At 43.7% G+C, this 13,998-nt stretch overlaps 1 protein-coding gene across 1 annotated transcript in view; it reads right to left on the reverse strand.

Annotated features, from left to right (window-relative positions):
- Positions 1-13,998, reverse strand: part of LOC134582630 (immunoglobulin superfamily member 11-like) — an 86,073-nt gene that overhangs the window by 1,449 nt on the left and 70,626 nt on the right. The window contains exons 4-7 of the mRNA XM_063439293.1: positions 7,819-8,023; positions 6,421-6,576; positions 5,713-5,832; positions 1,179-1,332 (exon numbers count right to left, since the gene is read on the reverse strand). Coding sequence (XP_063295363.1) covers positions 1,179-1,332; positions 5,713-5,832; positions 6,421-6,576; positions 7,819-8,023 — 635 coding nt within the window. The remainder of the gene's footprint in view (positions 1-1,178; positions 1,333-5,712; positions 5,833-6,420; positions 6,577-7,818; positions 8,024-13,998) is intronic.

Here is a 13,998-nt window from a genome sequence, read left to right on the forward strand (position 1 = left end):
AGAAATCTAATTTTAACAGTGCTCTCACTACTGCAAGGAATTCTGGGATCTGCAAATGAGATCAACAAAGAACCACATTTTTGCCTCAATTCCATTTAAAACATGGATTCCTTGGAGTATGTGTTTGCTGTATACAACAGCTTTGAAACACAACTCAGGAAGAGGAGCAAAGCCAGTGAACCACTCATGGACAGCTGTTTTGTCGTTAATGCAACTGAGCAGCATGAGGTTGGTTACTGGCTTGCTTTGAAGGCTTGGCATTACTTGTAAAGTACATTAATAAATAAAGTATATATAATTTATATTTTTTGAGGCCATTCTAACACAAATTCTTCTGGCTGTGGAAAAAAACAAAAGCTTAACCTTAACTCCTCAACAAAGCAATATTTTAGGTCAGCTTAATTACATTGCAGGTTTAACTCCTCTAGTGGCTGTCTACTAGACAACCACTAGAGGGTACTTCCGGGATTCTAGCACAGGTTTTCTGTGCTATAGCGTCGCTGGACGTCCTCACGCTGTGTAAGAACCTACAGCGTCGCTAAAATCCCCATAGGAAAGCATTTTCAATGCTTTCCTATGAAGAGGTCTAATGCGCATGCGCTGCATTGACGCGCATGTGCATTAGGTCTCCCCCCTGCCGGCTGACGTGGTGACGGGGAGGAGCGTGGGCGGAACCAGAAGCAGCGCCGAGGTAAGTCACCGGGGGTGGGAGGGAGAGGGGGACCTGCAATGCCAGGAAAACTTTTTGTCTTCCTGGCACTGGAGAGTCCCTTTAACCCCTTAAGGACCAAACTTCTGGAATAAAAGGGAATCATGACATGTCATACATGTCATGTGTCCTTAAGGGGTTAAACAGTCCTAATCGCTACTTGTTTTTTTTTTGGTCTTTTTCTAGATAAGTTATTTATCGATCATAAAGTGGATACATGTCATGCTTAAGGCAAGATGAGAGGTAAAAGCCTCTTCGTGTAGTTATGCTTTACAGATGAGAGAGCAATCTAAGGAGTAGGCAACATACAGTGCACCAGGATAACAATTTATTAGGCGGTAAATAGCCCTACAGATACTTTTTCAGCTCAGAACAGCCGTATTCATGTACAGTATCTTTAAATTAGACATGCTATAAAGATTGCCAAAAGTTTATATGGCCATGTGAGCAATATCCTTTACACACTTACTGGACCAGAGTATGCATTTTATCCTTCGGATCACATTGCTTTCCACGACTTTGTTGATGAAGACACAACACGAGGGCAAAGAGGGCCAAAAGCACCAATCCCATGACCAGAGTAATTGTGATACCAACGACAATGCCCATAATTCCCATGTCGGCTGAAATACAGCATTAATGCAAATCATTATACATTTCCAAGACAGATTGTCTAATGAGCCCCATAGCTTTATTTTGTTTTCAGACACATTACAAATAAATGTTTTGGTTTTTTTAATGTATTTTTGTGGTACCATCATAATGAAATATGAGCTTGTCTCATGCAAGTCATGTACATTTTAGAAAATTTGTTATTAAAGGAACACTATAGTCACCTAAATAACTTTAGCTAAATAAAGCAGTTTTAGTGTATAGCTCATTCCCCTGCAATTCCACTGCTCAATTCACTGTCATTTAGGAGTTAAATCACTTTGTTTCCGTTTATGCAGCCCTAGCCACACCTCCCCTGGCTGTGATTGACAGAGCCTGCATGAAAAAAATAACTGGTTTCACTTTCAAACAGATGTAATTTACCTTAAATATTTGTATCTCAATCTCTAAATTGAACTTTAATCACATACAGGAGGCTCTTGCAGGGTCTAGCAAGCTATTAACATAGCAGGGGATAAGAAAATCTTAATTAAACAGAACTTGCAATAAATAAAGCCTAAATAGGGCTCTCTTTACAGGAAGTGTTTATGGAAGGCTGTGCAAGTCACATGCAGGGAGGTGTGACTAGGGTTCATAAACAAAGGGATTTAACTCCTAAATGGCAGAGGATTGAGCAGTGAGGCTGCAGGGGCATGTTCTATACACCAAAACTGCTTCATTAAGCTAAAGTTGTTCAGGTGACCATAGTGTCCCTTTAAAATCTAGCTTGAGTCAATCCAAACGGGAGTTACCGTAGCTCTTTAACCCCTTAAGGACCAAACTTCTGGAATAAAAGGGAATCATGACGTGTCACACATGTCATGTGTCCTTAAGGGGTTAAAGGAACACTATAGGGTCAGAAATACAAATGTGTATTACTGACAGTGTTAAAACCACCATTTAGGTGTCTTGCCCCTCCCCCTTAACCCTGTTAGAAGGGATTAAAACATATCTTAATTCCATACCTTAAGTTCGCCAGCGCTGACCTTGTCCCCAATCTGCCTCCTTTGTGACGTCATCAGAATTTACGGTTTTTAGCCAATTTAATGCTTTCCCATAGGAAGGAGGTGGGATGGGGCCAAAAGCACCTCCTCATAGAGATGCATTGAATCAATGCATCTCTATGAGGAAACTTCAGTGTCTCAATGCAGAGTGTGAAGACAACAAATGGCAGTGCTGCCTACTGTGCGGCACTGTCCCAGCAAGCAACTTAAGTGACCATCTGAGGAGTGGGCACAGGAGGTATCCCTAGAGGGCAATGTAAACACTGACTTTTTTCTCTGAAAAGGCAGTGTTTGCATGAAAATGCCTGAAGGGAATGATTATACTCGCCAGAACAACTACATTAAGCTATAGTTGTTTTGGTGACTATCGTGCCCCTTTAATATGTTGCTAAAGTTGTTCAAGACAGTTATGAGTGGAGGCTTGACTATAGTGACAGCTGAGGCTGCACCCTACCTGTAGTGATGTCGCGAACATAAAATTTTCGGTTCGCGAACGCGAACTTCCGCAAACGTTCGCGAACCGGGCAAACCGCCATAGACTTCAATGGGCAGGCAAATTTTAAAACCCACAGGGACTCTTTCTGGCCACAATAGTGATGGAAAAGTTGTTTCAAGGGGACTAACACCTGGACTGTGGCATGCCGGAGGGGGATCCATGGCAAAACTCCCATGGAAAATTACACAGTTGATGCAGAGTCTGGTTTTAATCCATAAAGGGCATAAATCACCTAACATTCCTAAATCACAATGGATATGGATTGACAACTGACATATGACATATTGACACCTTGACATATGGATTGACACTTGTCCTCAGAGACCCTGATACACACTGACACAGAGCAGAATAGGGACTGTTCCCCCTACATAGGGTCACTTGGTAGATATGGATTGACACCTGTCCTCAGGGACCCTGATACACACTGACATAGAGCAGAATAGGGACTGTTCCCCCTACATAGGGTCACTTGGCAGATATGGATTGACACCTGTCCTCAGGGACCCTGATACACACTGACAGAGCAGAATATGGACTGTTCCCCCTACATAGGGTCACTTGGCAGATATGGATTGACACCTGTCCTCAGGGACCCTGATACACACTGACACAGAGCAGAATAGGGACTGTTCCCCCTACATAGGGTCACTTGGCAGATATGGATTGACACATGTCCTCAGGGACCCTGATACACACTGACACAGAGCAGAATAGGGACTGTTCCCCCTACATAGGACTGTGTGAAAAGTGACGAGACAGTGTCTGACAGCGCTTCCCCAGCTCCATGCTTTTAATAGATCCCTGCACTCTCATTTGCTGTCTCTTCTAATCCTCCCTTGGATCCATTCTTTGAATCCCTACCTCACTTTCACCTGCTTACAGCTCTCCACTGCAATCTTATCCAGGCAGGAACTGAAAGCACTGTTTACCAGCCAGGTAGGACTGCAATTCCCTGCATATATACCGTATATTGAACTAAAATGTTTAGTAGTGACCTAAAATAGTAATGTCTTACCTTTAGCACTGCAGTTCTTGCTGACTACATTTCTCATAAGATTCTACCAGCCATTCAGTTGGCTTTGTGTTTTGAAAATATAAGGTACATGAATTGGAGTGTTAATGGTAAGGTACTATATTCAAAGGATACAAATACATTATTATAATTGTTTTTAATAAAATAAACTATATTTAAAAACAATGGCCACTTAGTAACACTATAAGTAATAACTAATATATATTTTTACGGAATATGGGTATTAGCACATTAAAAAGATTATATAGACGCCAACACAACTTTAGCTTAAGGAAGCTATATTGGCGTATAGTCTCTGCTCAATTTCATGCCATTTAGGAGTTAAATCATTTTGTTTAGGTATCCCTTCCCTGTGACCAGGCCCAGACTGGCCATTGTGCAAATGCCTGGTTGACTGCAATCTCCCCTGCCAGTCCATGCAGGCATCGATCTGCATGATAAGGGAGGAGGGTGAGGACCAACCCTCTTTCGGGTGCAGAGTATTAGATCAGTGTTCTCCATGGGTCAACACTCAGACACAGAATAGTGCCAAAGCACTATTCAGAGGGATTTTGGACTCACTGGGAAAAGGTGCAAATCTAGAGATACCAAACATCGCTGGACCACCAATGCTTTCAATGCCCCCAGACTAGCCAAAGGCAAGAGTACGAAGAAGGGAGGGAGGAATAAAACTTATTTTAAATTTTATAATTAAATATATTTTATTAAAGAGACACTCTCTCTCTCCATATAACCACACTTTATCCCCCAATGCGTACACTAGAGCTCCTATAAACACACAATGCACACAACATTCCTGAGAGTGCATCCCATATGCACACTATGTATTCCTCACGCACACATTTGATCCCCTGTAGATACACAATGCACCACCTGCACACACACCATTCCAGACACACAGTATATCACATATACACACTAAGTATCTATTAAGCACACACTGGATCCCCTGTACATACACACTAACCATCTCCTATGCACACGCTACAGCCCCTAATCACACAAACTTCCAGTGTCAATAGAAGCACAAAACACCACAAAATGCTAATTTTACACACATGCAATACCACAAGCAGCCACTAAAAGCATGCACAGTACTTGCTCCTTGCTCTTTTATCCTGTGGTATACAACTTAAGGAAACACCATTCTGCCTACTACACAGGTCCCTATTCCGATGCAAGAACTCTTTAGCAGGGCTCTGCATATTGGCAAAATGTCCAATATCTAATGTTTAAACTTCCTTTATTGCACAGTCTGGTTAATTTGGAGTTTCTTATCTCCTGCTCTGTTAATGGTCTGCTAGAGGCTGCATGAGCCTCTTTTGTGGTTAAAGTTCAATTAACAGAGCAAGAGAAAAACTTCTAAAGCAAGTATGATTTAAAACCATTTTTTTCCCCTTTAAATCTGTGCCAGTCACAGCCAGCATGGCTGTGATAACTCTGCATACATAGAAACAAAATTGATTTAATTCCTAAATGGCAGAGGATTGAACAGGGAGAATGCATGAACATGAACTATACACCAAAACTGCTTCATTAAGCTAAAGTTGTTGTGGTGCCTGTAACCCTTCGAGTGGTCAGAGTCCAACAGATGAGGGTGTCACACCAGCCACCACTGGAGCTATGTTTGTTAAAATAAAATCAATAAAAACAGGAAATTATATATGAATAGTTATACAAGAAAGAATGGGAAGAAATTGTGATAATGTTACATATTCAATCAAAATCATTTTCTATCAAGTCTATTTGGGTCCTTTGGTTTATATTTTTTTCCCCAGGCCTAAACGAGACTTAACTATGTCATGTGAGTACTCACCAACATCCACATGGAGTTCCACAGCACAAGAGTGTGATCCCAACTGATTGCTGACTGTGCATCGATATAAACCAGATGTTTCTGATGAGACGTTAGTGAGAAGCAGAGAGCCATGATAATCTGTAAAAAAAAAAATATAAATTGATATTCACTGCTCTCCTAAACATAATAGTAGAAAAACACAATCATTCTAAAAGACAAATGAAAAAATAGAAAACAATGAATGAAATGAAGGACATGTTCATTCATTAATTAGTCTTATTTTACAAGGAGGGAGGTAACCCCTTGCGGCTCCCTCCTTGTAATATTTGATATTAGAAGCGGGAGCTGTGCTGTGTCACTGTCGCTATTAACCAAAAATGAATGTAGTCCCCTATGCCCTCCCGTGTGTCCTGTGATTGGGGGTAATTACCTAAACGGGAGGGACCTGGTGTTCCCCTTTTTATGTAAAGTGTCCCTACTGATCCTCTGCCTGCCATTGTGCAACATGTCCTTACTACGTGACCCACTGACTTTGTTTAATAGTTAGAAAATAGCAAGTTACATTAACACTCAGGACAATAAACATTTATCAAATGTTTGAAGATATCTTTCTTCAACACAAAATATTTAAATAGGTAGTTGTAGGGTAAATTTGCCCAGACTTCTTAAAGAAAAAAAACAAACAAAAAAACTTGACCACTCAGAACAGAATACATCCCCTCTCACCTTCCTGTTTGGTCACCAGCACCTGGTTGTCAGGAGGGATCTTTTTCCATGTAAACCTGGGGGCAGGGACACCTTCTCGCACCGAGCAATGGAGGTGAATGCTCCCTCCTTCATGCATCTGCCCCTCACTGGAGCATTGCGGACTTGACAGCGGAACTGGAGAAATATAAGATATACTGTCAAACGCACAATCCATTTCAACATCATTAAACATGTGCTTCTTGGGCTTTAAAGAGCTATTTTAGAGCCTATACCCAGGATGTCTAAAGTGGAAATTACAGTCCATGAGCTAAAATGTGGAGTAATCCAGTAAAACATAGGAGAATATCCGAGTGTTTGTTATGTTTTGGGCAAGTGAAGGATAAAAATGAATACAGTGTTTCAGAAAACGTATCCATGGGATCTCATCTTATGCTTGTAAAATCGAATAAAGTAAAAGAGACCCAGGGGAGTATTGGGCCAGGGACCTTTCTGATGCCTACATAAAACAGCTGCCAGGGCTGGATTTTCAAAGATCTTCCTTAACGGCTCTCCCATTCTCCTGCTGAGTGGCTGAGGCCAACGGGGAGATAAATAGAGGAATGGAGGCTCTCCCTTGCCTGTACTATATCAGAGTGTTGCTGATGTGTTACACTGCATTCCTTTGGTAATTTCTGCTGTCATCCCATACAGCCCCTGTCACTGTCAGTATACCCCCATCACCCCACCACAGCACATGTCACCGCACTGCAGCCTGTGTCACCAGAGTGTAGCCCCTGTCATCCCACCACAGCCCCACTATCCACCAATAATATATAGTCCGTATCCAAGCCAATTTCTCCCCACTATAGCCCATCTACCACCACTATAATCACTATCCACACCACAATAATCCCTTAACGCCCACTACAGCCACTATCATCCCCACTATAACCACCTTTCCCCCCACCATTGCCACTGTCTCCTTGCCATGGCCTCTATACCCTGCTACAGCATCTATCCCCCCACTATAGCCCTAAATCTCCTGCTAAAGCCAATACCTCACTGTAAAGCTCCTATTCTCAAACTACTTCACCAGGGTACTGGTCTTGGGGCAGCAAGGAGGGTATATCTGACACAGACAGCTAAACAGCTGCGTTTCTCTATTCATGGCCGCACCCCTGCTACAATTTACCCTGTTCAGATACTGTCCCCCTGCTCACTCACGGCCCACGTCGCTGCACTCCCCTGCCTCAACCCCTACACCGATTGCCAGGATGGACGTAGGAAGCTGGACAGATTTTTTTTTTTTTTTATGTGTGGCCGAGTTCCTGTACCATGGGCCATTGGGTTGTACTTGCTCACTGGGCCAAAGGTTTCCAGTCAGCCACTGCAGAGACTCTTAGTTGACTTTTCAATTACTCTATAATTGTTACTCACCAAGCACAGTAAGTCCAATAAGACCAATGTTGGGCGTTGCCCCATCTGGCGGGTTGATAACCGTGCACTGGTATGTTCCAGTGTCAGAGGTTCGTGTTTGATTGATGATGATGCTAGCGTCTTTGGTTGGATGGAAGGCAAATCTGACTCGGCCCAAGTAATCACTAAGACTCTCTACAACCTGGCCCTGCTCATATGAGATGACCTGCATAATGTGGATAGAAGACAGAAATAAGTTACATTATGTCTTCTGTCAAAATTCACTCACTGAAATCCACATTTTCACAAAGCCAAATAGCAAAATTCCATATCAGATTTTTATGATTAAAGGAACGCGAACATTAGGGATAGAAACATGTATACCTAATATTACAGTGTTTTCCTATCTATTTAGATTTATGCCCTCCTGCAGAAACAGTAAAATAAACAGATTTGTTTACCTTTTGTTCCCTGCAGTGATGGTCTCGCCGAAGCCACCACTCTGGTTGAGATCATAAAGACATTTTTTTGTGCTAGTGCACATGAGCTGCTATTGCCGCACTGTGCCAATCAGCATCTCCTCTCCGTATTGGCTCAATGCATCTCTATGGGGAGTGTTTGATGTCTTCATGCAGAACCGAACATCAGTCCTGCAAATATTGCAGGACCACACCAGGAAGGACCTCTAGTGACTGTCTGAATGACAAACACTAGAGGTGGCCATAGAAAGCAATGTAAACACTGTCTTTTCTCAGAAAAGGCAGTGTTTGTGATTCTGAGGATGCATAGACAGTCTCTTTGCACCAGAACAACAACATTAAGCTGTGCTGGTTCTTGTGCGTTGTGGATCATTCACTTCAATTGAATTGTATTAATTTCAGTCAACTGTGACATATGGAAGTTGTAATATTAACAAATAGCCAACAGAGGGCAGCGAGGGAGGCAGGGAGCCCTTTACATTCTGTGCCCTTTCTGGGCAGCTCCCTCGTGCACCTTGCAGTGAGCCGGCCGCTGGCATATGACGTAATCTTGGCATCGGCATCACTGCTGGGCGCACAAGGGACCTGTGCAGGAAGAGCACAGAAGTTAGTGATGTATGTGGGTCTGTGATTGAGAAGACCCACAAGTTAGTGATGTATGTGGGTCTGTGAGCATAGGTCTGTGATTGTGTGTGTTTGTGTGTGTGTGTATGTGTGTGTATGTTCACATCTGTGATTATGTGTGTGTATATGTATATACATGTGTATGTGTTTAGTAGATAGCTCCCTAAGTTGATATTTTTAAAAATGGCAATCCCACATAAGGATAGCAAATAAGAAAGTTATCTACTAAACAGAAAAGGGCTTTTAAAGTTTGATTATATAAATTAAATATGTTATAGATTTTATGTTCTTGGGCCCCTCCCACAATCCCAATTACACATTTTAACCCAATGCAGTAGGGGAACTAAAGTAGAGAGATTCAAAACATACTTACACAGCCATTTACACTGACAGACATACTGACACATACACACACACAGACATATTGACACATCTGCAGATACATACTGACACACACATACACTGACACACAAATATATATATACGGACAGACATATTGACACACATTCAGACATACTGACCCACACAGACATACATTGACACATTCACACACACAGACATACTGACACACACATACACATACACTGACAGATATACTGACACACACACAGACATATACTAACAGAAATATTGAAACACACACAGACACATTCACTGACAGATGTATTGAGACACACGCACACACACACAGACATACTTACACACAGACATACACACATACACCCTCACTGATAAGCACACACACACTCACTGACAAACACACATACAAACTCCTTAACAGACACACACACAATTTATTTGTTTTTTAAAATTTCACTCCACCCAGCCTCCCTACCTTTGGGAGTGCTGGCATGGAGACTCTATTTCCCTGGGGTCCAGTGGGACTGCTAGGCTGAGCGGCTGGCGTGCGGCCATACATTGCGGGCGGCAAGAAAGGAGTGATCTTTCTGCTCAGCTTCCTGGCGCGCCTCTTAGTGGTGCCTGGGCAGGAGTGACGTCATATTCCAGCTCCAGAATCCTGCGGTGCGCGTGAGGGAGCTGAGCAGGGAAGAGTGCTTCCTTGCCGCCCGCCTCAATTATCAGCGGCACCTGACCAGGCCAAATCGTGATGGCCAGTTTGTTTGCCGAAATTACGGCGGAACCCCATTTGTGTTTTCCTCAAAACTTCTGGAAAGACTTGTCTTTACCCGTGTGTCTCATTTCCTCAATTCCAACTCTCTTCTTGACCCTCTTCAATCTGGTTTCCGCCCTCTCCACTCTACTGAGACTGCGCTTATCAAAGTTACTAACGACCTAATCGCAGCTAAATCCAAAGGCCACTACTCCATACTAATTCTTCTTGACCTCTCAGCAGCCTTTGACACCGTTGATCATTCTCTCCTTCTTCAAACTCTTCAATCGCTTGGTCTCTGTGACTCTGTCCTCTCGTGGTTTTCTTCTTATCTCTCCCAACGCTCATTCAGTGTCTCTTTTTCTAATGATACCTCCTCCCCTCGTCCTGTCTCGGTTGAAGTCCCCCAAGGCTCTGTCCTTGGTCCCCTTCTATTTTCTCTTTATACTGCCTCTCTTGGCAAACATATTACCTCTTTTGGATTCCACTACCACCTGTACGCTGATGACACCCAGTTATATCTCTCCTCCCCAGACCTCTCCCCTGCCGTCCTGCAACGTGTCACTGCTTGCCTTTCTTCTATCTCTGACTGGATGTCGTCCCGCTTTCTGAAACTCAATCTCTCTAAAACTGAGCTCATTGTCTTTCCTCCTCCTAATACTGATCCTCCTCTCTCGCTCTCCCTTCAAGTTTGTGCTACCCACATCAGTCCATCCTTGCAAGCGCGCTGTCTTGGCGTCATACTTGATTCTGGCCTCACCTTTGAGCCTCACATCCAGCATGTTGCCAAATCCTGTAGATTCCATCTTAAAAACATAGCCCGCATCCACCCCTTTCTTGCACTAGATACTACCAAAGAGCTTGTCCATGCTCTAGTAACTTCCCAAAAGCCGCGCTGCACCGCTACAGTCCGTAATGAATGCTGCTGCCAGACTGATTCTCCTCTCTAGTCGTTTCTCTCACACCTCACCCCTCTGTCAGTCCTTACATTGGCTTCCTGTATGCTACAGGAGTCAATTCAAGGTACTAATTCACACCTATAAAGCACTGAACAACTCTAGCCCCTCTTATATCTCCTCACAGATCCATAGGTATGTCCCTTCTCGGTCTCTCCGCTCTGCCCGTGACCACCTCCTGTCCGTTGTCCGCAACTGTACGGCCAACTCACGCTTGCAGGACTTCTCGCGGGCGGCTCCCTTCCTATGGAATAGCCTGCCTACCTCCATCAGACTCTCCCCTAGTCTTGCATCTTTTAAGAAGTGCCTTAAAACCCATCTCTTTAGGAAAGCTTATGGCCTCAAAGACTAACCTCTACCTCACATACCTGTCTCTTGCTCTCTCCTAAAGGGCAACCCACCTTATTTGACTGCAAATTCCTGTCCTAATATGTTTTACACCCCACCTCCTATAGAATGTAAGCTCGATTGAGCAGGGTCCTCTTCAACCTATTGTTCCCGTAAGTTCTTTGTAATTGTCCTATTTATAGTTAAATCCCCCTCTCATAATATTGTAAAGCGCTATGGAATCTGTTGGCGCTATATAAATGGCAATAATAATAATAATAACTCCAGAAAGTGCAGCATGAGTGCACTTTTTTTTAATATAGTTCTGGGTTTTCTTGCCTGAACAAAATAATTTCAGTAGTGTAGAAGACATGAGAAGCTGGACAGCAGCTTATTGTCGGAGTGTGCCATTTTTGCCATCTTTAACCTCTTAAGGACCAAACTTGTGGAATAAAAGGGAATCATGACATGTCGCACATGTCATGGGTCCTTAAGGGGTGAAACCTGTGTTAACTCAGTTCAGGAGATACAGGTAGGGATGTTTTTGTGATATCTGGCATCTCTGACCTTTTTGTGCTCACACCTCTATCTACACCAGCTGATCTGCCTGTTCTTCAGGCAGACCTGCCCTCTTTCCAGGTGGGTGTTTGGGTGGTACCAGTAAAATTTTGTGTCACCGGCCAGCGCCCTTTTACCCTGCTGAGCGATGATATTGAGGAGGGGTATGCATTGGCACTATGGTAAGTATGTTATCGGGATTCCAAACTGTCCTGCTTCCACAGTCCTGTCCTACAATCCTGATTTAGTTCCCTGGCACCAGCACAGGGCAAGTTCATCATTAGACGTGATTGCTTTGTGCAGTAGGCACTAGGACCATGCACAAAATGCTTCAACAGTGCTTTCTGTATGGTCCTGTATGGTGGGGGCCATCAATTATGGCCCATCTGTGCTGGTCCATTAATTATGGTGACGCTCCCTTAAAGGCCTGCACCACTTCCTGATTCCATATCTCCCAATTTTGAGAGTCTTATGCAGAAATCAGCTCAACAGTTCAGTTTATGAATACAAAAAGAGTCCTGTGCTCACTCCCGTTACTACTGGGCCGGCAGCAAGGACTACAAAACACATCAGCCCCAATATATAGTAAAAACCAAAGAAAAGAAAAAGTTACCTGCGCTCTCTCCTTAATCCCTATGTATATTTAGACAAATGGAGGTCATTTAGTTGCTGCAATGGCCATTGGAGGGAATGCCTGCCTGCCAACGTCAAGGCAGACCCCCCTAAGCGGGTCCTAACACTCAGTGGCGTACTAAGGGGGGGGCGGGGGGGGCGGCCCGCCCCGGGTGCCACTGACTAGGGGGGTGCCATGACGCCCAGTGTCATGTGTCACCCCCCATCATTACGCTGCGGCGGCTGCGCACAGCCGCAGCACCTTTGCGGCCCGGCAGGACTTACTTCCAGGATGAGAAGGGGGAGGAGTGTTGTGGGCCGCGGCGTCGCGCAACGTGATGACGTCGTGCGCAGCGCCGTCAGCCCGCCTTCACGGAACTATCCAGCGGAAGGATCCAATATCCGGGCGGTGAGGCACCCAGTCGGTCAAGGCATCATCAAAATGTAAGTAGTCATTTTTTGTGATGGGGCTAAATTAATTAAAGGGGGGGGGTGGATAATGGCCATTAAAGAATTAAAGGGGAGGGAGGTTTAATTAAAGGAGTGAGGATTAATTAAGGGGGTGTATTAAGGGGGGTGTGAATTAATTAAGGGGGCTGTATTAATTAAGGGGGAGTGAGGATTAATTAAGGGGGTATTATGAGGGGTATGGATTAATTAAGGGGGTGTATTAATTAAGGGAGTGTGGGTTAATTAAGGGGGCTGTATTAATTAAGGGGGGAGTGAGGATTAATTAAGGGGGGTGTATTAATTAAGGGGGGAGTGAGGATTAATTAAGGGGGCTGTATTAATTTAGGGGGTGTATTAATTAAGGGGGTGTATTAATTAAGGGGGTGTGGATTAATTAAAGGGGTGTATTAATTAAGGGGGGGTGTATAAATTAAAGGGGGTGTGGATTAATTAAGGGGGGCGTATTAATTAAGGGGGGAGTGAGGATTAATTAAGGGGGTGGATTAATTAAGGGCGGTGTGGATTAATTAAGGGGGCTGTATTAATTAAGGGGGGAGTGAGGATTAATTAAGGGGGGTGTATTAATTAAGGGGGGTGTGGATTAATTAAGGGGGGTGTATTAATTAAGGGGGGAGTGAGGATTAATTAAGGGGGTGTATTAATTAAGGGGGGTGTGGATTAATTAAGGGGGCTGTATTAATTAAGGGGGAGTGAGGATTAATTATGGGGGGTGTATTAATTAAGGGGGTGAAGATTAATTAAGGGGGTGTTTTAAGGGTGGTGGATTAATTAAGGGGGTTGTATTAATTAAGGGGGGTGTGGATTAATTAAGGAGGGTGTATTAATTAAGGGGGGAGTGAGGATTAATTAAGGGGGTGTATTAATTAAGGGGTGTGTGGATTAATTAAGGGGGCTGTATTAATTAAGGGGGAGTGAGGATTAATTAAGGGGGGTGTATTTAAGGCAGTGAGGATTAATTAAGGGGGTGTTTTAAGGGGGTGTGGATTAATTAAGGGGGGAGTGAGGATTAATTAAGGGGGTGGATTAATTAAGGGCGGTGTGGATTAATTAAGGGGGCTGTATT

Source organism: Pelobates fuscus, chromosome 13 (assembly GCF_036172605.1).
Source record: "Pelobates fuscus isolate aPelFus1 chromosome 13, aPelFus1.pri, whole genome shotgun sequence".
NCBI classification, from domain to species: domain Eukaryota; kingdom Metazoa; phylum Chordata; class Amphibia; order Anura; family Pelobatidae; genus Pelobates; species Pelobates fuscus.